This window comes from Athene noctua, chromosome 27, assembly GCF_965140245.1.
Source record: "Athene noctua chromosome 27, bAthNoc1.hap1.1, whole genome shotgun sequence".
NCBI lineage: Eukaryota > Metazoa > Chordata > Aves > Strigiformes > Strigidae > Athene > Athene noctua.
Genome location: NC_134063.1, coordinates 1,741,116 through 1,766,469, shown reverse-complemented (window position 1 = coordinate 1,766,469; position 25,354 = coordinate 1,741,116). Strand labels below are relative to the sequence as shown.

General features: G+C 49.4%; 1 protein-coding gene across 1 annotated transcript; it reads right to left on the bottom strand.

The window, feature by feature from the left end:
* Positions 1-213: 213 nt before the first annotated feature.
* Positions 214-24,974, bottom strand: LOC141970801 (AF4/FMR2 family member 1-like). Its single transcript, XM_074927685.1, has 17 exons — positions 24,831-24,974; positions 20,121-20,288; positions 19,885-19,940; positions 19,732-19,786; positions 19,577-19,620; positions 18,011-18,161; positions 14,878-15,384; positions 12,402-12,493; positions 8,947-9,193; positions 7,868-7,959; positions 6,769-6,832; positions 5,787-5,923; positions 4,512-4,583; positions 3,819-3,912; positions 3,673-3,716; positions 2,410-2,639; positions 214-335 (listed from the first exon to the last, which is right to left on the bottom strand). The coding sequence occupies exons 1-17, from the start codon at positions 24,972-24,974 to the stop codon at positions 214-216; spliced, it is 2,319 nt and encodes a 772-aa protein (XP_074783786.1).
* Between the last annotated feature and the right edge of the window lie 380 nt (positions 24,975-25,354).

Sequence of the window (25,354 nt, the reverse complement as noted above, 5' to 3'; positions counted from 1 at the left end):
AGAGCTTCTGTAACAATTGGTGCTGGTGCCGGAGGCGGTGTTGGAGGTAGTGTCGGTGCCGGTTGTCAAAGTTCAGAGTTGTTCCAGCATAAGCAGATTTCTTCCATCTTGATTTGTTTTCCCTTGTAATAACGAATAATTCAGCAAGTCAGATCACTACTGAGGCTTTGTAAGTGCAGAAAAGTTCCAGGTACTTACCCAGCTGAGCCCCAGTTAAGGTGTAGCTGTTACCAGTCTCAGGCACTGTAAGCCCTGTCTGGCGTAGTGCACCAGCTCCCTCACGCTGCTGTTCAGTGCCAGAGTGCCCGTCACAGCGCTGAGCTCAGCAAAAAACTCTGCAAAGAGGGGAGGGAGTGTGAAAACATTTGCTTGGTTTCACACAACAGGCGCATCTGACAGGCTAGGGGGCAGTGAGGAGCGACACCAGCAGCACCCTGTCAGTCGGCAAGTCCTGTTAAACACATCGTTAACGCAGAGAGCTCGGCGATGGCCACAGGCCGGGCAGCGTCACAAGCACAGAGGGGCCGGAACGTGGGAGGGAAATGCGCTCACACCTGTGCACACACACTGAACCGCCTCCCCCGGCTCTGACTTTGAAAGGACACCGAGAGGCCAGGGTAGGTGGGCAGAAGTTTGGGTGTTCACACCCCAGTCCCAACCGCATGCCTCCCCCAGGTTTTAACCGGCCAGATTTGGTGTGTTTCTGAGCGATGCCCGGCAGCACACACAGCTGTCGCCAGGCTGGTCCCTTTGCTTCACCCACCCTCAGACCTTGGAGACATCGGGATTTCTCGGCTGAGCAGGTTTAAAAATCAGTCCAGCGGTCCAGGCGATACAGCTCTGATATGGGCTGTGCCCAGCTGGGCCGTCAGGCAGGATGGAGAGAGCCCTCCTCTCCCGCTGCCAGCTCCGGGCCCCATGCTCCTCCTCGCCTCGACCGCAGTGCCAGGTACCGTGTCAGGAACTGGCCATCCTCAGCTCTCCTTTTGACACACAGAGGTTGAACCTGGGGGCTGGAAATTTCTGCCTGGCTGTGCAAGGAACTCTTCAGAAGCAGAGAGCACAACACTTTCATTCTAATACTTCCCAGCTCAGAAACAGAGAACACATTTCCCCTCATTTTCCTGCTTTGGTTTGCAAAATGGGCACCGATTCCCTCTGTGGGAAGCAGAAGAGCTGTAAGCAGAGACAAGGAGCCCAGGAGCTGCCTGAGCACGCAGAAAATAATCTGATCTGTGACCACAGCACCGTGTGAAAGGAGAGGGACTTCACATGCGCATGGGCAACCTCAGCTTGTCCTTGCTGTGGGAGCTCAGAGGCTGGAAAACAACCTGTCACAGACCCGTGAGCCACGGCACTGCTCGGAGTGACGGCGAGGAGCTGTGTCCTGCGCTGGAAGCACCTGCTTGTGGACTCGCCAGAAAGAGCTTCAGCTCTTTACAGGTGGCTCCAACACCAGGTACAACTTCCCACTAATTTGTGACTTCCCTGTTTAAGGGCCCTCGATAGCTGAAGGCCACTGCTCTTTTCTCCTCCTCTTATACCCAATGAATTAACTGCATAAAAGAATCAAGGATGTGGCTTTTTTTTTTTTTTTCTTTCAGTGTTATGTGCTTGCTCTCTGCACCTCTTAGCACCTGTACCTTACACTGAGTATCAACAAGCTGCAGTACTAAACTCCTCCACAGTTCTGAACAGCGACAACAACTGCCAAGCCTACAGGAGTATTTACTATTCTCCTGCACAGATCCACTCCCCTGGGAGTATTTACTACCCCTGTCATCACTCCCCTACATTAAAACAGCAACATGGAGCAGGTTTTGAATTTAGTCTTGACTGATGCAAGACTGCTCAGGCTGCCTCGCACAGGTTTTCCTCCATGACTCACTCCTCTGGCCTACCAGCAGCACCCACCGCTCCTTTTCAGTGACAGTCTTTTATCAGCCTTCGGAGGATATATCCCAACTCACTACACACAAATTGCTTCTGCGAGCACAGATTTGCTCAGAGGACACCCAACAACTGAAGTTACTCTATTCAAAGGTGACTTGCACAGCCTTTTGAATTTCAGCAGCTGCCTCAGTGGTGAGGATTTTTACAGTCTTCCAACAAGTCCACCAGGCACATCGTGCTTCTTTGCTTTTGCCAACAGATGGCGGCAATACATCCTTGATACCCTCATCCCTCAGCTCTCAAGACATCCAAGGATGCCAAGACAACCTTTTAATGGGAACACTCATCAACATCACCATCAGGTACCTCTGCTAATATGCCATAGCTGCTGTTTTAACATATTTAATGCTTTGATCTTTCGGTATGGTGTTTGCTAAGCTGACTGTTAGGGTTTAAGCAAGTACATACACGTAACCACAACACATACGACTGAAAAGCCAGAGGGCAAAAACTTACCCGTATTCTTCCCAGCCAGTGCATCGGCCTTTTCCCAAAAATCATAGGCGTAGATGACATAGGAAGTGGTGTCGATGTAGGAAGACATGATGTTTGGGATATTATAGGGAACAGAGAATGAAGAGCCACAGCTGTTCCCACTGCAGTTGCTGGCATTCAATCCTGGCTGAGAACTCACAGAACTGGCAGGACGGGGCATTGCAGAGGGATAAGAAGGCACACCTGTGCTTCTGCAGGAGAAAGAAGCACCATCACAAATATTTATCTTCAAAGTCTTGCCACAAGACTATCTTATGCCAGGAACTACTCGGTATCATCTCGGTCTGCAGTATGAGTGTTGAAAACTGAAATGTGTTCAGCTACGTAACAAGTTATTGTCCTTCAAGTTCAAGGCCAAGGATTTTGAAGTGATTTGTGACTCAAAGGCCTCCTCTTGACAAAAGAAAATGTGGGACCAGACATCAGAAAGGGCCACCCATCCACCTCCCAACAGCTACACCTACTTGTGGAAGCCTTCACCACATTATCTAAATGTTATGTTTTTTCAAAATGAGTTCCGTTTCAGGCACGCTGAAGCTCCCCACCGATGGAGGCTGGAGCTTTCTGACAGGCAGTCACAGCAGCCAGGTCAGCCTGCACACAGTTCTGTACAGCCCTCGGGCAGGGAACTGCGGCCAGCTGCCCGCCTCCCGACACAGGCTGGCTTCATCCCATCCCTTCTGCACCCAGCCTGACTTTAGACACTGGTATGACAGGGTTCCACTGCTGTTCTGGGGAGTCCATTCACTTCCCAATAAACTGTACTGTGCAAGGTGGCAGAAAAATGACTGGAATTTCCCCAGACAAGCCTCTCTCAACCACAGAGTTTAAAAGGGACAGGAGGCGTGGAGCTGGGCAGCAGGAGGTGGGGATGGTGTCCCGTGAAGTCTCAAGGGATCTCTAACAGATGACAACAACAACAGGGCCTCTGACACAGCTGAGTGACAATACCTTCCTTGCTCCTCTGACCTGCTTCTCAGGTGGAGAATACTCTGCTTAATACGTGGTAACTCTGGACCCCGTAACATAAAAACCCCAACCTTTCCAACAAGACAGGAAAGAGAGAGCAGAAATACCCATGCCCCTAACAGTATAACTTCAGGTGGCAAGAAGGAGTGAGTGGCAAGGCACTCTCAAATGCAGCTTGCAACTCAAACCCTCTGGCTCCTGTTTTCACTCACACCCTTGTAGAAACATGACAACATACGTATTTTTAAATCTCACCTTGGAACACAAGGAGAAGGTGCTTGTGTTAATCTGGAAGAACTCTGCAGCAAGGAACAGAACTCTTGTTAGGTTTGGGCCATTCAGCCATCATCAGTAACTACCACAGCTGTCCAGCTGGCAGCTCAGTAATATGCGTGCCCTACCTTGAAGTGGTCATTCAGGACCCTGGAATACCTTATGGCAGTGTCTTTGTTGTAATGGCACATTGCCATGTGCAGAATGGACTGGCAGCGCATGCTGTGAACAGAAACACACACAAGCATCAGTGTTGACGCTGGCTGCTGCCTGCTCAGCAGTCTTCAGCCTTGTGGGACAGAGGCAGGCACACAGCAGCTGTACTGCAAAGGCAAGAAAGCTCCCAATTTCTCCTCCTCCTGCTCATCTTGAAAAAAGACTCCTTAAAAAAAAATCATAATGAAGGGAAAAAAGCAACCGGGGAAGGGCCATGTCTAGTCTTTTACATAAAGAGGTGCCCAGCCTCTCATAGGTGTCACAAGCTGAGTAATCCCCTGTCCAGAAGTGTCTTCAGCTACAGCTTCAGTTACGTGGCTCAAACACGGGCAGCCAAATCACATTCTTTCACTTTTGGAGAAAGCCCTTACGTGCTCTCAAGTTACCAGCAGATCAAATTTTAGAGCCTGTGCCTTCCACGTGTGATATTCTGGCTCCCTTTAGTGATGTTCCAGTTCAGTCTGGTTTTTATATTGGGATTTTTTTTTTTCACTTGCAGAACTCTGATTGCCATTTAACTCATTCCTTTGCCCTGAATGTAATGGGTCTTTCACTCTATCAAGTCTAAAAACAGAATATGAAGGCACAGAAAAACAGTTACGCACCATAAAACAGCAAAGATGTTGTCATGTGAAGATGCTGAGGAGTCTGTAAATGATTTCAGTTTCATGATGAACCTAAGGAAACAAAAAGAATCTTGTCAGATATCAGTGCTCTGAAGCCCCACTGTTTATGAAAAGTCAGTGCATGCCATTATCTCAAACACTGGTTCAAAAAGTCAGGAAACCTGCCCTGCATTCTTAGTCCTGGCACCGAGTGGTTTGTATGGTCTTGAGCAGAGGACTGTGTCTCCAAATGCCTTGGTTTCCAGGCAGTGGGAACACCTGTGGCCCCTTATATGACTCACTCTCCTCTTACACTGATTAACGAGCACCATCCCTAGAAGTAGATGCCCCTCGTGGGCCACCTCTAGGCCTGGGGCCCAGAAGAGGTGCCCCCCACAGAGAAGTTGAAATATTAATTCAAGTGTTTCTGGACAAGACAGACATCTTAGTGGAAGTGTTTCTTCTGGCAAAAAACAAGCAAGCAAATCTCCTTTTTGGGAACAAAGCAACAACAGCATCTTGGCAGTGCAGTCCATCAAGACCAGAAAGCAGATAATGTAATTGAAAAAGTTGGAAATCTAACACATAAAAAAATTAATCCCGACAGCTGGTTCAGCTCTATAGGCGAGAAGTCAAATCAGCTCTTGAAAACACTCACATGACCTGTAATTACAAGAGGAATAAACTGATACTGTCTCTTCTATCCAATACACGGTTCCTTGGGTTGTGCTGCCCGGATATGTCACACTACCTGCATGGATCTTCTATGGCCATGAAACTAACTGGGAGAGATGGATAAAAGAAACCCCAATGAAGTGTACTGGGAGAAAGACACATGGGAGAAAGCAGCAAAATCTGCCTTCAGTCAAGCTGTGAGACTTTTGGGGCACAAACTGTTCCTCCACACAGAGTCTTCTTGTTGTGCTTTTTCTAACTGAAATACTACTGAGCTCACATGCAAAAGCAACTTCAGAACTGGATAAACTGAAAACTCCTTCATATCCTTGACTGTCGTAACCAGTGTCCTCTGGTGTGCCTCAGCCGTGTGGCTCAGATGCCGGGTAGGACACGGTGCCTCCTTCTGATCAGCACTGCTGACACATGCCAGAGGATTTGTCTCTGGTGCCTGGCCATGGGCTGCCTCGTGCTTGTGCGGCAGCCCGAGCTCTGCTCCGTGGGGGGAATCCAGAGCTGCCACAGCTGCAAACAAGCAATGCAACTACCCCTCCCGCTCCAAACACGCTGCCTGACCATCACGCTGTGAAAACTGCTTACTTGAGGAGATCTATGGTGCCGCTGAACACGCTGGAAGCTGATTTTGGTGCTGTTGTATCTGATTCCAGGGCAATCCCATATTCAATGAAGGAAAGGGCAGCGTCTAGGTACTGGAAGGCCCTTCCAGTCTTGTCGGTCTATTGGGAAGAAAATTCTCCTGTTTAGACTAAGACAAAAGCTACTGCTCTCAAGTGTACCTGAATTCCATTTTTCTGCCTAGTTAGGCAGGATTTGAAGAAAGAAAAAGATGCAAGTCAGGCCTCTGGGTGATAATTAAAGGCTTCTCAGCAGAGCCCCTAATGTCGTCCCAGTCATCAGCTTCGTGTGCTCCGGCTATTTCTATCTCTTCCTCTAAGTCTTCCTTGAGTAATTTATTACCTTCACATGTTTTGGATATTATCGTCCTGTCTTTGAGGCCCGCCTCATGAGAGGCAGATGGGTACTTGCTCGCTGCAGTATTGCCTCACTTCATTTTCACAGGTAAATGGCAAGTAGCAAATGTACGATATCTGACTGAACCATAATTAGCAAAAAAAGATGTTCCTTCACACACGCTGTTAAAGTGCCCATAGCAGAGAAAGCCAGTGACATCTGCAACGGGCACTTCCAAGTCTTGTTCACCAGCAACACGATTACCGTAAAGTTCATAGGTAACTGGTTCTGATGTTCAGAGTTAACTGTCTTATAACTAAAGTGCCACCTCTCTTCCAAGGACTTTGTGGTAGCTCTGCAAAGCAAACAGGCCTGCTGACCTCAGGCAGTGCCAGAACGAATCCTGTTCTCTAGGCGCATCCTCTAGATGTGTTTATAGCCAAGGGAAATGTCTGAACATCTGGCAGGTAAAGACAGCCTCCCCACAGGTGACTCGAACATACTCCAAGGACGGAAGTACTGTCAGCCAGTGAATATTATCCCATGCAGGCCGGGATCAGCTCTGAATGCGCGAGCTGGTGAGCATTCCCAGCACAGGGCCGAGACTTACCATTGCATCAGCTTTGTGCTTCAGTCTCCTGGCCTCTTCGATGTAGTACTCCACTGGGTGCTGGCTGAATTGGGGACAGGGAGAGGAAAAACAGAAAACAGAGAAAAAGGGCAGGAGAATTATCAATTTTACCTTCATATCTAGAGGATGCCAGGAGTCCAGACATCCTGTCTCAGTAAGGCTGTTACAGCCCCATCAAACACACGTTACAGTTATGATAGTCACTAAATGAATGTGGTCTGCATGTACAGAAATACACAGCAGCTGCATGCACAGACAAAATTAATTGATTTCCTAAAGAAATGTATGTTAGAATAACATTGGCAACTTATATTTGGAAATAAAAAGCCATTCGAGGTTAGGCTACTGTGAGGCAAGGTTTACTACTTTGCTCCCATAGAAAGATGGTAGTTATGTGACCTCCCATCATTCCTCACGTGCGATACCACAAACACATTTTGATCGGAACATATGGTAAGCTTTGCAGTACCAGGCGCTCATCTCACACAAGAGCTTGGATTCAAGTTATCTGCTTACAAGAGATGTGCTCACCAAGGTTTCTACAGGTCTTGGTCTCAATGCACACCTCAACAATGACAAAGTTCGACCATGTGCATTTGTGTGCACTGGGATAATCTGTTCACTGTGCCAATAGCACACAGCCTAACAGAACGAGCCAGTAAAGAGTCATGCTCTCCCCAAAACAGTCAGTTGCCTGTGACAGTTACCTTGTGACAGAGGAGTTGGCCACTTGTCGAGAAACAGACAAATCAAACCCCATCACCTGTAGGCAGGCACAAGAGATACCTCCTCTCCAATTTCAAAAGTACCTAATTCCTAATTTCTAGAGTAGCTTCCCTCAAACCAAGAACTGTTGTAATGAGACCTTTGCTTTGTGTTTGTGTTTGGGGGGGGGGGGGGCGGCAGGGAAAAGTCCCAGACATGAGAAGGCAGTACAGGGCAGGTCTCAGACATCTCTCCTCTCTCTTTCCTCCTAACAAAACTGCTCATTATGAGGCAGGATCCAGGGTGGCTGTAGGACCAGCCTTGCCTGGCATCTTCAGAAAATAGAGATGAGGGCTGTAAAACAGAAACTTACTTTTCAAACTTGATTGGAGGTTGCCTCGGCTTGGAGGTACCATCTGGAAAAGGCATCACTTGGGAAGGATTTGTGACATCCCCTGCAGATCCCTGAAAAGCCACAGAGTGGAGATAAAGCTGGTTAGAGAGATACGTCTAAACCAATTCCAAAGCCTGGCTTTCCTGAATTTCAAGAGAAAATGTTTATTTGTCCCAGGCATAGTCTATTCTCCAGGCTCTCCCCTCTTCTTAGCTTCTTCCCCAGCACCCCCTCCAATAATGGAAAGGGAAACTTGGCTTCTTACCTGACTGCTAGTAAGGCTTAATACCGTTCAATCTTTTCCAAGAAATTAAGTAGCAGCTTTCCTTGCACAATGGCTAAGATAGCAGCAAAGCTGCAAGCAGCACACTTTTCACGGCCACCAGCCAAGGCAGGAACACGTAATACCCTTTCACACTTATTTCCAGTTTAGCCACACAGAAGATGCTCAGTCTCCACTGCTAACTACTACACTGTCAGCAAAAAGCAGTTTGAAGTCTGCTAATGCAGCGTGCAGAGTCTGGCTTAACACACAACATCATCCTAGAGCATGCACACCCTGCCACCCATAAAGAGCATTAGAATTGAATTTTATAACTCCAAAATACAACGATCCAGCTGTAAGGATCGTTAAACAATTCTGTAAGCAAGCTCATGCCCAGGTTGCAGTCAAAACCACAGGTTGCTTGTTTCTTATCTATAAGCAATTGACTCTTTGTGTAAACACACTTATTTTGACATCAATACTGTACTTGCAGTTGCCTACAGTCAGAAAGCTTTACTTTCGGTTTTTCCTGGTCACCCCTTTTCACTACATTTCACTGGTCAGATGAAAAGTGTTGATGGAAAGTCAGCAGAGAAGTTACAACGCAGGCGTTTGGGCTGGCAACAGACAGTCACAGAGAGCCATTAAAGGGGCAAAAATGCTTCAAAGAGCTTTCTCTGGTGGCTGGTTTATCATCTGTCCTTGTTAATATCCTCAGAACATGTTTCTAAAGAGAATCACACAGCACCCACGTGCCGCAGGAAACACCCCGCCAGTTATAACGGATACCTACTTCAATGCCCTTTGACAGGTCAGCGTGGTTTCCCTCCTCTTTCCTGTGCTTGGCCAACAAAGGATCCTCGTGGCTGCTCTTGTTCCTGGCACTGTTATCCCCGGCCAGCAGCTCACCGCTCTCACTTCTGCGTCTCTTTTTGGCCATCTTGGTTGACTTTGGTGCAGGAGATGCAGGAGACATGGATGACAGTGGCAGGGGTAGCAGGACACCTTTCTTCTGGGTTTCAGGTGAAGCCTTTGATGCTCTGGAGATAGGAAGCAAAATCATCGATTAGGGTGAATATGGTGTATATACAATGTAGGGAATTTTTAACAACTGAGTTACATCAGGTACCAATTCTGTTTCAATTTCTCTGGGAGTGTGAAATGACTTGGTTAAAAAAGTCCAGCAATAGCAAAGTGAAACTTCAGGGACTTGGCTGTGCATTAGACACCACATCTTCAGCTTCCAACAACATACTGCCAGTTGCTTTTCTGGTAGGAATAAGCCTCAGGACTTGTCCTTGGAGTAAAGACTTGCAACCAGAATATCAGGATGTTGTAAAACAGGCATCCCTCCAACACAGCCCCTTCTCACTGAAAGAGGGAGAGAGGGAATTACAGCCACTAAAATCCCTGGGACAAATCACATGCTAAATGAACTGCAGCACTGCCTCTCTCTCTCCGTGATGGTAAAAGGTGACTTCTATGGTCAGAGATACTCACCCTGACTCTCAGTCCTGCACTTGTTTTGACAGAATTAGACTGAGTTGTTCCTTTAAGACCTGCCAGCTCCGCTAGCCAACACTTACAAAAGTTGAGAGGATTCAGGTGAGAGAGACTTAAAATGTTGTGCTTTTAAATGGCAGAGACTATCCCATGTACTAATACAGCAGCATATCAGATTTCTGATCATCTGAAGATAGGATTACCAGGGAACTCCAGCAGCTCTAAGCAGCACTACATAGCTCTAATCCTTCTTTCACTACTGCTCAGTTACAACATTTTTATGCAGCTTCTCAAAGTTTCCAAGAAAACGCTGAGCAGTGAACCCCAGCTCATGGACTGCAACATCAGAAGAGGAGGAAATTAAGTTAAACCCCGTGAGAAGACTGATGCGAGATACTGCACATCTTGCTTCATCCTGCTGTGCATGGGACAGTCCTCTCCCCTCTTCCACAACCCACCTTTCCCCTGGTACAGTCCCTACTCACTGCACACATGCTCCCCAGCTTCACTACCGTGGTACAGCTGAGGCTCCAGAGTGGATTGCACAGAGCACAGCAGCATCCCCTGACCGGAGCCAGAGCCCTCTCTGCCCGGAAATGCATCCTATCCTTCCCACTCCACAAGCCAGAACGTGGCTGGAAGGGGTGCTCGTTTTCGCTGAGAAGAAGGGAAGAATGAGCCGCAGAATTAAGCCCTTCCATTATTGCCACAGCTGAAATAGCCCTTCACCCAACAAAGTGTCAGCCCCTCTGTCTCAGTGCTTTAAGAGTACGTCAGTGTTTCCTCTGCAGAAAAGCACTTTACTCATATTGTCAGGACACAAACCTCAACACTACATACCAATCCAAGTCAATACCTCCAACTCAAGCCACAGGTAAGCGGGAATTGAATGCAGTAGCCCATGACTGGGGCACGAGGCACCCCTCTTGAGAACACTGCGCATGTGAAGACGTGCTCTTGGAAGCATTCACTCTAGCAAAGACGCGGCCAAAATGCTGGCAGTACACTGGTCTGCAAATGATGGGATATGTTTCAGCAGATCTACCAGAAGGACTGCAAATGCTATGCTGGAAGAAATGAGAAATCCCTGGCCATAAAGGCCACTTGAAATTTCAGAGAGTCACAATTCAAACGGCACGCTGGTTGTGTGCCTGTTAGGCAAGTGCTATCCAAAGCCCGTAACTGGTGACAGCAAAAGCAGCTGAGGGAGCAGAGAGTATCAGCATTAACACCTGACTTTTTGCTTTCATCATGACCTGTTCAGTTAAGAAGATGGCAATGATCATCCTGTCAAAATTGATGGGCATACAGTTCCACTTAGGACAATATCCTTTCCCAAGAGGCTGCCAGAACTCGCTCTGCCGTGGACATGATTGCTCAGTCACAGAAACAAGAGTCACGACTCCTGGGTCACACTTTCAGCTATTTCACCTGTTTGCAGCGGGAGTCTGAGCGAGCAACTTCATTTGTCTGCACCTTGGTTTCTCCTTGCAGAAATGGTGTTCACATCATCTTCTCACTTTACAAAGACTAAGATCTTTAAACACATGTGAAGTGTCATGAATCGGACAAAGCTTTCTGCTGCTTCCCATGCAGACAGAGTACAAACTTCCCCCAGATAAAGATGACAGCAGAACCCCAAATGAGGAGGACATGGGCAAAGAAAAAGAAGTTCATCGACTCATAGAATGGTTTAGGATGGAAGGGACCTTTAAAGATCATCTAGTCCAACTCCCTTTTAAAAAACATTGCAAGGCTGGTTCTACTTCTCCTGAAAGCAGAAATAATGGATGCTTGAACTCTCAAGTCTTACTCACTGAGCATCATAGAGCAGTTGGGGTTGGAAGGGACCTTTATAGGTCATCTAGTCCAAACCCCCTGCAATGAGCAGGGACAATTTCAGCTAGAGGGCAATTTCTCTTGCCATCCCCTGATGCCCCTAAACTACTGTGCAGAACAAACCTGTGCTACTGCCCACAGAGCTGCTGCCACCTCCCAGATCACTGCGGGCAATCATCTGCTGGCAGGTTACCACCACTGCAGTTTGGAGAAGGGGAAATGACTCCTGCATCCCCGTAGGCAGGCACTCTACCCCACTGTTTGCAACACAAACAAACAACATGTCCTTTTTTTGCACAGATTGGTTTCCTGCATCTGCTCTGAAAGACAGCGCTGCAAATCCTTGCCTACCAGCTTAGAGGGAAAAGTAGGACGGGCACAACTGGCCATGAAATTTCTTGCAGCATAGAGATATTTTTTGAGCTGTGTGTAATACATGGGTCAGAGCATGCAGCAATGTGAGCTGCAGGATGGACAAGTTGGTGTTTCAGGTGGCAAAGTCTTCATTCCCATCTCAGCTGTTAGAAATCAGGACAAATGCCACAACATCCAAGGCTTTTGCAGCAGTGTAAACCAAGTATGGGAGGATGACCAGCCACTGAAACATCGGCTTATGCTTGAATGATTAGAACCATAATCCTCATCAGTAAGGAGAGAAAGGAAGGTAGGGGACACCCAAGTATCACTTCACATCGGCCACAAAGGAAAAGGCAAATAAATTACATTCCCACAGCCACATGGTTGGTTCCAGGATGTAAAGACAAATCTGCAGCAGATGAAGTTTCAGAAGGCACATTATGTTATAAGCAAACTCATAAGGACAGGAGGTACAGTTCCTTGCCTTAACCTTTTTAAGTAAGACTCAGCTTTATGCATCTTTCTGCCATCCCACCACCATATACTCACTTCAGTTTACTGGAGTCTTTGTCAGTTGAAGACTCAGATGATTTTGGTTCTTTTTCTGATTTCTTTTTCTTCCCATCAATCTCTGCTGCCCTCTAATGAGAAGGAAAAAAAAAAATAAAAATTACTCAGGTTTTAAAAGTTCATGTAAAGTACAGACCAAATAAGCTGGATTGATTCTGGTCAAAAAAAGACATAATATATGAATTTACAAAGGGGGAAGGCAGAGCACAGCCGGTATGGATTTCAGGCTCACTGACAAGTATCCGAAAATGACATTTTATCTACTTTTGCTTAGATAGATTAATTATTTTGTAGTGATGGGGATGCAACTGCTAAACCTCTTGTTGCTAATATCAATCAGGATTAAGGCACTTCCATTGCTGAAAATAAGCATTTCATTTTCTGGATGAACTTTTTTCTCCTCACTCAGTCTGAACACAGACAGGTATTCACATTCCCCCTGGGAAAGTCATCAACTGCAAGCAATTGTGTTTTGTGATACACCTTGTCAGAGGGAAGGGAAAAACTGCCTTCAGAGAGTTAGATCACTCAGCTTGCCTAGACGTGCTGGGGTTTTTGGTTTTATTAACAAGAATCTGCTATAGGTGAAATTTTAAACAGTCAGATAAAATCGTTGCCATTATCTTCTAGAAGAACAAGAATCCTTAAGGCAGAGAGCTAATAAATAAATAATAATTTTTAATTGCACTCCGTAGATCTTAAAATATAAAGCATGCAAATCATCAGCTCACCTGAATCAAAAACTTCAGAATCATTTGCTACAAGCCAAGCAAATGTGAAAGCAACTGCACTGATCAGCCAGCGTTACCCACAGTGTGCCTGGTGGTGGCCAGGAGCATTCCCAAGAGTACACCCAGGTTCATGTCACCGTGATGGAGCTCAGTGGGTTGTGCTGGGCACAGTCTCGCTCTGGCAGTGTGCTCAGGGCAAGGCTCCAGCACCTCCATCATGTCCTGGAACCGTTTCTCAGGTTGAGCTCCACATTGCCTCAGAAGATGTCTGACAGCTGGACCTGGCCTAGCTGGCCTCCATGAAGCCTGAGCCTCCGAGGACACCGATGCACCAGGACAGCAACAGATTTACTGCCTTCTCTACCTTTCTCCCACTGCTCTGCAAAAGGGGACCTGCCAGGGTCTTTCAAGATTCTTCACCACTTGCCTGCTCTTCCCAATTCTCCCCCACAGCTATGGGAAGTTCAGAAAATTACAAGACCCGTGCAGGAACCAAGGGTATTCACCCCCACCTGCTAAGCCACCTGCTCTGTGAGGAGAACCAACAAGGTTTGCAGGCCTGGGAATACCCCCGGGGAACATCCACTCACCATAGGCCTGCAGCCAATGCTCTGTGCAGCTGAACCAGCTGGCTGGAAGGACATTCACACCCCCTTCGGGAGGGAGCTTCCCAAAAACCACCCGTGAGCAGCTGCCACCTCAGCTAAAGGACTGTCTTGTCATTCAGGGGAAAGCAGCTCTTAGAGCTGAAGGACTCTGCAGAGGGGTCTCTGGGAAGCCCCTCACTGGACACGGGCATCTCTGAAGCATCAACATTGCGGTGGGAACCGCAGCAGCTCCAGGGACAACCAGAGACGTTTGCTGCGTATTTATCCAAGTGCTGAGATCCAAAGCAGATCCACTCTGAGTGAACCTGGTTCAGTTCACAGTCCGCATTTACGGAAAAGGAAAAGGCAGGGGGCTGCTGCTCTCACCCCTGGTGATACACAGTTGGCACCTGCAGAATTCGTTCGTCTTTGTGTAAGCAAGCAGTCCCAACTGTTTCATGGAAAGAGATGACTTTGCCCAGGAAAAGACCACACTGCTCAGACTGAGGTTGCACGGCGAAAGGTGGCAGAAGGTGCCCACGTGGACGAAACCGAAAACCACAGACAGGGGTGGCCTGGGTGGGTTCTCCCTTGGACACCCCCACAAACTGCAGGCAAGGTGCTCTCCCACAACAGACATTAGGTGGGTAGCGCAGATGGCTGCAGAGTCTGGGAGGTGCTGCAGATACCGTGTGGCTTTGAAAGGGGTTGCAGGGGAAGGGGCACCGCAGCCCTCCAAAGCTCTGCTTGGCTTGAAAGCCAGAGAAACCCACAGATGCTACCGGAGGCTGCCCAGCCACATGCTGACACAGCCTGATGCCAAAAGCTCCTCCAACATAGGAGGGGTTTTGTTGTCTGAGAAAACTAGGATTGCAAGAAAACACATCCAAAAACATGCTAAAACACCAAAGCATTTGTTAGCTTGCAGGGCTTTTCATTTGCTTAGCAGGGGATTTGTGACCAATAGGAAACATTTGTGGACAGACACACATTCCCTTTAGAAGTTTGATAACACCTTTAGAGAAGGAGCGTAATGGATCCACTCCCAAGCTGTGAAGTGGAAATGAACTCTACACGTGTGGTTTTCCACCACCACCTTGGTCCTTGTACAAACCCACCTCCACCTCCACCCCTCACCTTCCACTTTTGAAGGGACTTCTCAGGAGTGTCTCTGGTTTTCCTCTCCAGGTCCCACTTCCTTGCATCAGGCTTCCCTTTGGGGTTGACTTTTGTCTTGTCCCTGGCAGACTGGTCTCTGCCCTCAAGGGCTCCAGGGTCACTCTCCATCTTCAGGCCTTTCTTGGGCCCCTCATACATCGGGGCCTTGCTGGGCCGTTTGACACCCACAATTGGCCTGGGCGAGGGCTCCTGGGCATGCACAGGAGACTTCTGGCAGTTGTCTTTGCCCAGGACATGAGCGTCCTGAGGAGCCATGGCTGCTTGGTCCGAGCTCTTGTGCTGAGGCTCCCTCGGCTCAGTGCACTGGTGGGAGGAGTTGCTGCTGAGGCCCTGCCCCTGCTCCTTGCTCTCCTCACATACATCCCCAGGGGCGGTTTTGCTGGGAGTCTCTGTTGGCGCTGCTGGTGGCTTCAGCTTGGTCAGCCAGTTGCTGAGGTGCCATTTGTTAGAAGTTGGTGGGTTGGGCTGCAGACAAAAAAAGAAAGGATGCAAGACTGATGCCTTTACGGGCTGTATCCATCCTCGCACAGCTTACCAGAACCCACTAAAATTTCCCCTTACTGTTAAAAGGTTTTGGAAGTGAAAGACCATGAGACAGTGGGGCTGTGCAAGTGTGGGCACATCATCACTTACTTCAGAAACACAGGGTCAATCAAATGTGTTGCACAGCCCTTCTGGATCTCTGCGAGCCCTACCTGTCACTCAGTAAGAGACCAGTCTACATGGAAGCTTCACCTTGGTTTGCCACTAACCAACATCATTCCACAATCAGACAACATACAAAAAAAAGCAGCAGTTGTAAAAACGGATGAGGTGCTGTCCTCGCCACGCTTTTGGAAAGTTATCTGCACACAGCACGGCTTTTGAAATGGACAAGGAGCTGTGACAGCTGGCACATCTCACTGAAGTGTGACAGGTGGCCCATCAGGCTCCTGTGTTTACGCAGAAGAAATTGTGTGGCTGGCACATCAAGCCCAGCCTACACAACCCAGCACTCCCTTCCCTCTGGGTCAAGCAAGGCATGAGCCATGGCCAAGATCTGAAGGCCTCTGGAGTCACGCTCAGATAACATAATGTGGTTGCTACAAGCCCTGCCTAATCTAACAGTAGTCTGACAAGTTACAAGAGAAGCCAACCCAACTAATCCTAAAACAGACAACAGAAGCTGCAAATCAAGCGCATGACTCTCTGGGGTCCGTTCTGAAAAGATCACATATATGTCAGCATCACTCAAATGGGTAGCTCACTATTTGGGCACCAGCCCAGCACAGCTTCGCTCCTACCCTCAACGTTTGTCCCCAGTCACAACTCTAGCTTCTGCGAAGAGTCACAACTCTTCCCCTAAAAGAAAAACCTAGTCCACGCAAGGTTTTCCAAGACCAATGAATTTCTTCTGCCACGATTTCTTCTCTATCCACACTGAACTCGCTACAGCACATGTGCATAAACAAGACATACACGTCTTCAGCTGTCTTTGAGAGAGTCAATTTAGTGACCTGGTTTAAAAAATAGTTTGGTTTTAGCATGGGTTTGTAAGTAAAATTCAACTACAAATTCCATTTGACTTTTCAGATAACACAGATCTGCTTTATTTTCCTTAGAATTTTAACTTAGGAGACACTGAAGCACTGAAGGGCATTTTTTTTGGCCAAACACTTTAAAACATGGCCAAAAGACTTAGTGAATTTTGTTTTTTAATGTAGGCATCTATCAGACAGTGGCATAGTCTGATCCTTTTCCAGCCTTTCTTCCATCAGCTATCCTGTTTGTGATCTACACAATAGTACAGGTTTTCATTAGGTTTTCCAAACACATAGGAGAGTAAGAGACTTCTTTTTATAAAAAAATACATTAAAAATTGCCTATAGGTCTTAAAGTCTGTGCTTTTGCATGTTACAAACTAACGATAAACAAATGGGCCACGTGCACTAACTTGTTCCTTGAGCACCATGGATGGTTTGCCGAATAACAAAGGACAAAGTGGTCAACGGCAAACAGCCAGGACTACGCTTGAGTGAGAATGATTTTACAATCTAGTATTTTCAGTACAAACTGGGCAGGATTTGGTGAAAGAGGAGAAGTGTAACGTCTGTTTCCTTCCAAAGACACCCACACTGCAGAGGGCAAAGTCTGTAACTGAACTGCTAGAGGGTGAAGTGTATTAGATGTGAGAGAAAAGATATGCCTTCTCAAAGCTTGTTTTCTGCACATCAGATTCTCCCTGTTGATGCGCTTCTAAGGTAAAGGAAAGGAAAGCCAGGGCTGGGGGAGGCAGGCAGAAATAAAGCGCAAGGTTTCTGGGCTTTGTGAGGGAGTACACCAGAACTGTCAGCAGACTGGCTTACACCAGCTGTGGTCCATAGGATATAACCACACACTCCCCAGTGGCCTGAGAATGTTTTGCAAGCTGGAGGAACTGTCTGAAGCCACAGGGCATGAGCACTTCTGGAGCAGAGTTTTAGAAAATGCACGGTCTCAATTTTGAAAGTTTAAGGCACCAAGGTCTGTTTGTTTGCTTTTCCAAATAAAAGCCTCAGAAATGCCACTGCAGTGCTCTCCAAATTCAGTAGAAGCAAGTTGCAGCCCTTCCTGCAGGTCTGATCACTTCAGCTGCCAGATGGAAGAAGCTGAATCTGCCTCTCACCCACAGGAGCTTCAGGGAGGCAGCGGCCTCACTTAACGTATCAGGAAACTGGTCTCACCCTGAAGCAGCCCATAGCCTCGGCACCTAGAAAAGCTGCACAGGTAGAGGTGGGCCCCAAACACCCCAGACAAGCTGTGCATCTCATCTGCACCTTGCTTGTGTCTCGCCAAGGAAGGCACTAATTCCTCCAGGAGCGCTAGACAATGATGCCGAAGGAGAGGGGCAACACTTCCAGGTGAGTCATGTAAAAGTCTAATCGTGCTGTTACTTAATTGACAAACTCTAGGACAACAAAGGGCAACCAAAGTCTGATGATGCAGCAAAGATGTCAAGGGGACCCCTGGACAATGACAGTGTTTCTGGTCTCCTGTCGTGATGCATTCGGACAGCAGAGAGGCTGAGGCAAGAGGCTGTATTAAGCAGCTTCTGCATATGATTTGCATTCACCTCAGGTGCTGATGCTCTTGGAGGGTCTTTTGCTTCGCTGCCACTCGAGGTGCTGTCCGAGTCTGAAGAGCTCTCTGAGTCACTGGAGCTCCCTGACTCTGTCCTGATGGAACATGCTGATGCCACACTCCTGGGCTGGGACTGTAGGGTGCTCCAAGACCACCATGAGCTAGAATTAGAAGGCAGCATGGGTGAAGGTTACTTACTTATTCTATTGACATGGCAGGATTCAAAGTGAAAGCTGATACCCTGTGTTTTGGCACTGAGAGGAGAGGGGAGAAGGCCAAAGGAATACATTGTTATACTCAAAAGGTGAAGCACTGGAATAAAAAAACCTCTGGAAATAATAAAACCTTCAACTCCAACCCAGCCAGCCAAATACTTCAGCAGGACATCACTGCTGCAAGGTCAAGCTGCATTTAGCCAGCCAAAGTTTAGAAAAGAACTGAAACTGTCAAGTGCTTTTCTGAAAGCTGCAACCCTCAAAAGAAAAATTTCCAATCAAGGCTAACAAGACAGAAACATGCATTCCAGGGTGGTTTCTCCTTCTGTATTGTCCCCTTAAGTTTTCACTCCTTTGTGTTGGTTGGTCAAGGTGCTATAACTGTTTCTTTAACAGCCATGTCAAGGAGCAGCTCCAACACCCTCCCTGACACAAAAGTGGTTTTCTCCAGCACTGACAATGGAGTGAATGGATCTGAGGGGGAGCCATGACTTTTATGCACAGCTTCTTTTAATTTTGAAACGGGCTTACAAAATCAAAATGTTCATTTTTTGACTTTGAAACCTGTTTCCAACTCCAGAATCAATACATTTGTATGATTTGGAGGCAAGCTCCTCGCTGATCCAGACTGGTATCATAAGAACACTCTATTTCAAGAGCTTGCAGGGATGCAGTTCATGCCAAGAGCCGGCGTGCCCTTCTGCAAGCCTGACTTTGTAGACCTTTACCCTGTGCTTGAAGAATAGAGGTATTAAGCCAAAAATGTATGCCCGTGCTCTCCTACAGGAAAAATTATGGGCTTCTCCACCTTTCTTCCTCTAATTCTGGCACATGGCTGATCAGTCTACCTTGAATATTGCTTCTGATTAGCCATACATGGCAGGAACAGTGTACAATCATCTGCCTTATCGGCAGGAGCTGAAACAGCCTCAGGGAGTCTACCTGACCCTCTGCTGTTCTTCACCCACTTGGCTGTTTTGGGCTTCCTTCAGAACTAAAACTGGGCTCACCCATCACTACTACACCTGAAAATCCCATCAGCTCCAGTGTGATCTACATACACACTCATGGAGGGGAAGAGCAGAAAAGAAGGGAACAGTTGGGAAAATTGAATGCTGGTTCATAGGCAAAATCCAGCATGCCTGGATTATCCATTTCTGATTGGAGCTTTCGGTAAAAGCCCACACAACCAAAGCCAATTTTCAACAGCAGCTTCGGGCAGTTAGAAACCAAAGCCTGTATCTACAAAAGAAACCAGGAACCCTTACCCATCTACCCCATATATAAAAGGTAGTTTTGCATTTTCCCCCTTATTTGGTCAAGCTAGTAGTTTGGGAACAAACCTGTATTTTGGAGGAGCAAGAGATGGTGGTGGCTTTTCAGCAACCTGTGTTCACAAAAACAGAGAGGAGGAGGAAAGGTCAGCTTGAGGAACTCAGCAGCACAAGTCATGATGGGATGTCTGTGTGCCTGGTGCATAAGAACATCTAAAACTGACTTGGTCATCACCACTCTCTTTGCTGTTACGGAGCTGCAGGTCATCCTGGAGGATTCTGAAAAAGCCAGAAGAGAAAGATCAGTCAAGGCAGACACAGTTTCAAGCAGCAGACACTGAGAAAGACTTGGTTTGTGCTTGCCAAAACTAACCAGCCTTCCACATCCCTTTTGAACATTCGGCATGCTCAAGCTACTAAACCCTGTCATTACCTAAACGAGGGATAAAAAGTTAACACACAACCTGGACATGTCACTGTGTTCTCCAAATGCTCTCAGGACGTTTTGCAGTGCAGGTCAGTATCGCTTGCTGCCTTCTACAAAGTCCGGTGAGGGGACTGCTCCTCAGCGCAGGTTGCCTACCGCACTCACAACACAGCCAACCAAGGTTACCTGGGAGACCAGCACAGGGGTCGCCTGGGAGACCAGCACAGGGGTCACCTGGGAGACCAGCACAGGGGTCGCCTGGGAGACCAGCACAGGGGTCACCTGGGAGACCAGCACAGGGGTCGCCTGGGAGACCAGCACAGGGGTCACCTGGGAGACCAGCACAGGGGTCTCCTGGGAGACCAGCACAGGGGTTACCTGGCACACCAACACTTCAGGGCGGACTGGCAGAAGTCTGGTCCTTGTAGAGCAGGAGACCAGCACGCTGTTAGCCTGCACTGGTTCCCCAAGGGGCAGAGAGCACCGTCTCTGCACCACAAGCTGTGCGTGCTCATGCTCTCTGCTCTCAGGAGCTCCGAATATTTCTTCTGTCACAGGGGTTCTCTTTTTGCTGCTGAAGTCTCCTATCACACACACACAAGTCAATGCCAGGGCGAAGCCTGTCTCCTATCTCTTCTTTACACGATGAACTTCATGCTCCTGCACATCTGAGCAGTAGCCGTAGCATTGAGCAGTTCAGATGCTGAAAGCAGTTTACGAGTGGGCTGGCACGAACCCTCTTTTACTACTGCTAGAGAAGAGAGCAGGCTGCCTGCACAAGTTTCCAAAAGCACAATTTACTCCTCTGTCTGTAAGTGGTAACTACTGCTTGCAATTTCAAAGCATTATTGACGTCCTCAAAGGACGGATGGGAAGGATTTGTGGGGAGGGACCCAAAGTTCTCCCAGATTATCAGCCTCTTTGGCAATCCTGCAGGCATCCCAAAAGGACCTGGGAAAGACACAGGCAAAACGCTTGCTGTTCGAAAGTATAGTTTCAAGCTGTGATTTAAAAATGCAGACTTTGAGAGAAGATAATTATAAATCTGATCTGAGTGCTGATAATTTTTTTTCCTAAGGAAACAATACAACAGCTCCCAGTTTGATGATGAAACCACGACCGTGTCCTCACCAGGGAAGACATCAAGAAACCGGGGCTGCTCCCGATTTAAAGCAGCAAGAAACGTGGCAAGAAGTAGCAGTTGAGGCAGAGACAGCCGCGGGACGCACCCGCGGGCACAGGGCGCGGCCCCCGGGCGCGCTCCCGCGGGCGCGGCGACACCCAGACCCCGGCGGCAGCGCGCCCGCACCCCGCGCAGGCGCACACGCGCTCTCTCACACGCCGCAGTCCCCGCGCCCCGCCGCGCGCGCTGCCCCCCCCCCCGCCCCCCGACACGCAGCGGCACGCGCCCGGGGGGGGCGGCCGGCGCCGGCGCGGGGGGAGGACCCGGCCCCGCCCGCGCAGCCCGTCCCGCCGCGCCCCGGCCCGCGGCCCCGAGGCGGGGGAGCGGCGGCCGCCCCGCCCGCGCCGGCGGCAGACGGGGACGGCGCGGATCGCCCCGCGGCTCCGCTCCCGCGGCTCCGCTCCCGCGGTCAGGCTGCGCTCGGGGGGGGGCGCGGGAGGGGCCGGAGGGGGGCGGCCGGTCCGTGCGGCGGGGGGGCGCGGAGCGCGGCGCGGGGCCGGCGCCGGGCGGCGGCGGCTCTCGGCGCCGGCGCGGCCCCGCCGCTGCCCCCGGAGCCGGCGCCGGGCTCCGCGCCGAGGGGGCCCGCGGGAGCGGCTCCGCGCCCGCCCGCGGCCCCGCGCTGGGGACGCGCCGCCTCCGCCGCGCTCGGGCGGGGCCGGCGGGAAGCGCCGCCGCGGGCCGCGGCTCCGTCGCCCCGAGGCCGCTGCCGGCCGCTCGCCCCGCTCGGCGCGTCCCGGTGTCCGTGCCGCGGCGCTCGGCGCTGCGCGGGGCCGCCGCGGGGCCGTCGGGGCGGCGCTGCCGGAGGGGCCGTCGGGGCCGGGTGCGGCCGCTCGGTCCCGGGACGCCGGTTGCTCCGGGCGGGGGATTCCCGCGGGCTCTGTGCGGGGACCCGGGACGGGCGGGCGGGAACACGCGGGGGGGGGGGATCTGCTGAGGGTCGTGTTCGTGGGAGAGAGAGAAACTGCGCGAGGGACGATCGAAAGCTCAAAGGACAGTTGAGGAAATGAGAATAGAATGGGTGTGTCTGGGCGCCAAGTCCGTGTGGAAATTGCACGTTGGGCAACAGTGAGATTGAACAAAGGATGCGTTTTCCCGCTCCTTCTCGGTCTAACCGGGACTGTGGGTGTTTTCGGGGGTTTTGGAAGGCTGGAGGGGAGCTGTCTCTAGGGAACGCCGCTGTCAGACTCCCGGCGGTACCGGGCGTTCCCCTCCAGACCCATCTGCCGAGGTTCCCGGAGGTCTGGGTTAGAGTCTGGCCTGGGATGGCTGTGAAACACTTTAATCAAGGGAAGAGCGTAACGGCTGAGAAACAAGAATTAATGCCCTGGCTGCTGCTGGGTGTAAATAGGAAGGGAATGTATAGAAGTGTCAGAATTATTTTTGGTGCAGGAGGAACCCTGGGCAGTGGTGCCAGGATCTCTGTGATCGTGTGTGTCTGGGATATACCCACGGTGAAGCGATGCTCCAGACCCTGGATTTCTGCTCTTTATATTCCCCGACCAGCTACACACGTACCAATAGCAGCCAGGGGTTGTTTTTATGGTGGACTGAGGTTTTTGGATTGCTGGTGGATTTTGTATAAAATGCGTAAGTGCAGATTTGAAGGGGTTTGCTTCAGAGGCGAGAGCCTGGAGCCTTTGCTCTGAGTTGGCAGCGCTGTGGTTTCTCGTGTCCCTGGGCAGAGCCCGGGGTTGAGAAGAGCCCTGCTGCTGTGCGGAGCTCCAGGCGGGCACACAGGGGACAGGGCTCCAGAAATACGCTTTCAGTTGATGGTGCTGGATTTACTTATAAAGGTAAAACTCGATGGTTTTCCTCATTAATGTTTTTTTGTTTGCTTGATTTTTTTTTCTGTGATAGGAGCTGGAGGAATCACACTGTTTCATGGAGAGTTTGAATAGATTTTCTTGTCAACTGGCTACAGGTAGTTATTTTCTTGGGTAAGATAGTAGTGCTTCTAGTGAGGAGATATCCTGATCAGTGTGTGAAGTGAGGTGATGCTTGGTCAGATCCCAGATGTCAGCAGTGCAGAGTGTGTTGTTGAGCAGCATCTTGGCACTGAACTTGTGCTTGTGCCACGGCACTGTACGGCTCCGTGAGAACTGAGAGGCTCTTGGTTCTAGTGCTGCTCCCTACTGTGGTGGCTCATGAGCTGACTCTGTGTGTGATTTTGCACGTATTTAAATATTCATTGCTTTGTGTAAGGTGTCTGTGATTATGAATACGAGGAGAAGCGTGTGACTTCAGCTGTGAAGGTGTGGAGGGTGTAGGAAGTGACGACTGCCTGGAACTGTCTGGTGTTTCAGAACTTGTTTGTTATCAGCGTTATTTTTAATCAGCTAAAGTGCCAGCTAATTGTCCATATACTTTTTGGGACGAGCAAATTTTATATATGTGTGTGGCTTTACTAATAGACTGTGCTAGATATTCCCAAGGCAGTTGTGTGTTTTGTAATACAAACATAAAGGAAAAAGGAAGAGGAGCCACCGTAAGAGGATTTCTCCCCATGGAAATCTCATCATCACTCGGGGCATGAGGTAGCTGATTTCTCTCTATGTAACGACAGTACAATTGATCTCAGACTTTCAGTTGGCATTCTGAAGGCAATGAGAATCAGGCCTTTAACTTTAATCTTGCGTGAAGTCTCTAGATTATCCCATGCGGCATAGCATGAGTTTGTTAAACCTCTGGCCAGGTCAATTAGTCTCCTATAGCTCAGCATCATAAAGCTCCTTGTAGGGCAGGGTATGATTATTCAGAAGGTGTATAATTCCTTAGCCTGTACACTCAGTGAGCGTTAGTACAGTCTTTCATACAAGCCTGTGTCACCAAAATGGGATAAAAGAATTTATTGACACTGACGGGATGTAGATAATCCGACACTCCTTTATTAGCCGTGCTGGGTGCGCAGGGGAGTCGTCTCAGCAACACACCCCCCTAATTCGGACGGAGGCGGCTGCTCAGTGGGTGAGGGCTGAGACCTGGCTTCTGGGTTTGAACTCCTGCCATCGCCATCAGTGTCCAGTTTGACCTTGGCAGTGTTACTTAGTTTCTCAGTGCCTAGTTCCCCACTCTGCCGAGGGAAGATGCAGGGGTAGCCCCACTGCCCTTTACGTGGTGCTGAACTCGAGGAGCAGGCACGGTGCACTCCTGCTGTAGCTGTTGTGCTGGGCTTGGTGCTGGTGTTTAATGGGAGGGTGTAATGAAGGAGACAGGCTCTCCTCTTGCTGCACAAACTGAAACGCAGCCAATTTTGTTTAACCATAAGAAGAACTTTATTTCCTGTGAGGATAGCAAGCGCTGGAGCAGGCTGCCCAGGTTGGCTGTGGAGGTAGTGCGGGTGTACGTGTCGCCATCCCTGCGGGTTTTCAGAAGCTGACTGGGCAGGGCTCTGGGGTGGCTGGCCCTGCTTTGAGCAGGATGGTTGGGCTAAGCCATCTCCAGAGCTTCCTTCCAGCCTCAGCTGTTGTGCGATTCATCCCTGCGGGTCCTGCTTGAGCGCAAGAGAAATAACTCCAAAAGTCTTTTCTGAGGTGACCCTGAGTAAAGGTCTGGTAGGGTCTGTCCTCTCTGTGGAGGTGCACCTGAAGCACAGAGGAGGGTGTGTGCCATGTGGTGGTGGGTGGTTGGGGCAGTGGGTGTGGAACAGCCTCATCACTACCCTCTGTGTGAAGTGGGGGCTCTGAGCAGAGCCGGTTCCTCTGCCCAGCCAATACCCTGGTTTCTGTTGGAGTCTGTGGCCATAAGGCATTGTTTGCACAGAGCTGTCGTTCCAGAGAGAGGCTTTTTGTTGCGGTAAATCCGAAAGTCTCCGTGTTCAGTGCAGAAATGCTGTCCCCGCTAGGCAGCTGGTCTGTCATATTGTCCACAGCTCAAGGTGACTGGGCTTCTGTTCCTTTCAGCCTTGAAATCAGTAACCATGGGAAATCAGGCCCCTTGCTGTTGGTTTTTGAATTAAAGTAGATTGAAGGTAAAGGTAATCTAAAGGCAGATTAAAGTTTGAGTCTGTCTATGCTTGTGCCACAGCGACCACAGAGCAAGGCTAACGCTGCCTCTAGGAAAAAGGAAGTTTCTTGCAATAGCCTTTTCCTCCATCCCTTCTCTGCTCTATTTCAATCCTCCTCTCCCCCTTGCTATCCCTCATGACTTCTGTCCTCCCCATTTCTCCGTTTTGGATTATATTTCTCAGATACAGGACTGACCCCAAAGCCTTTTTCCAGGAGAATCAGGTCAGCAGAGC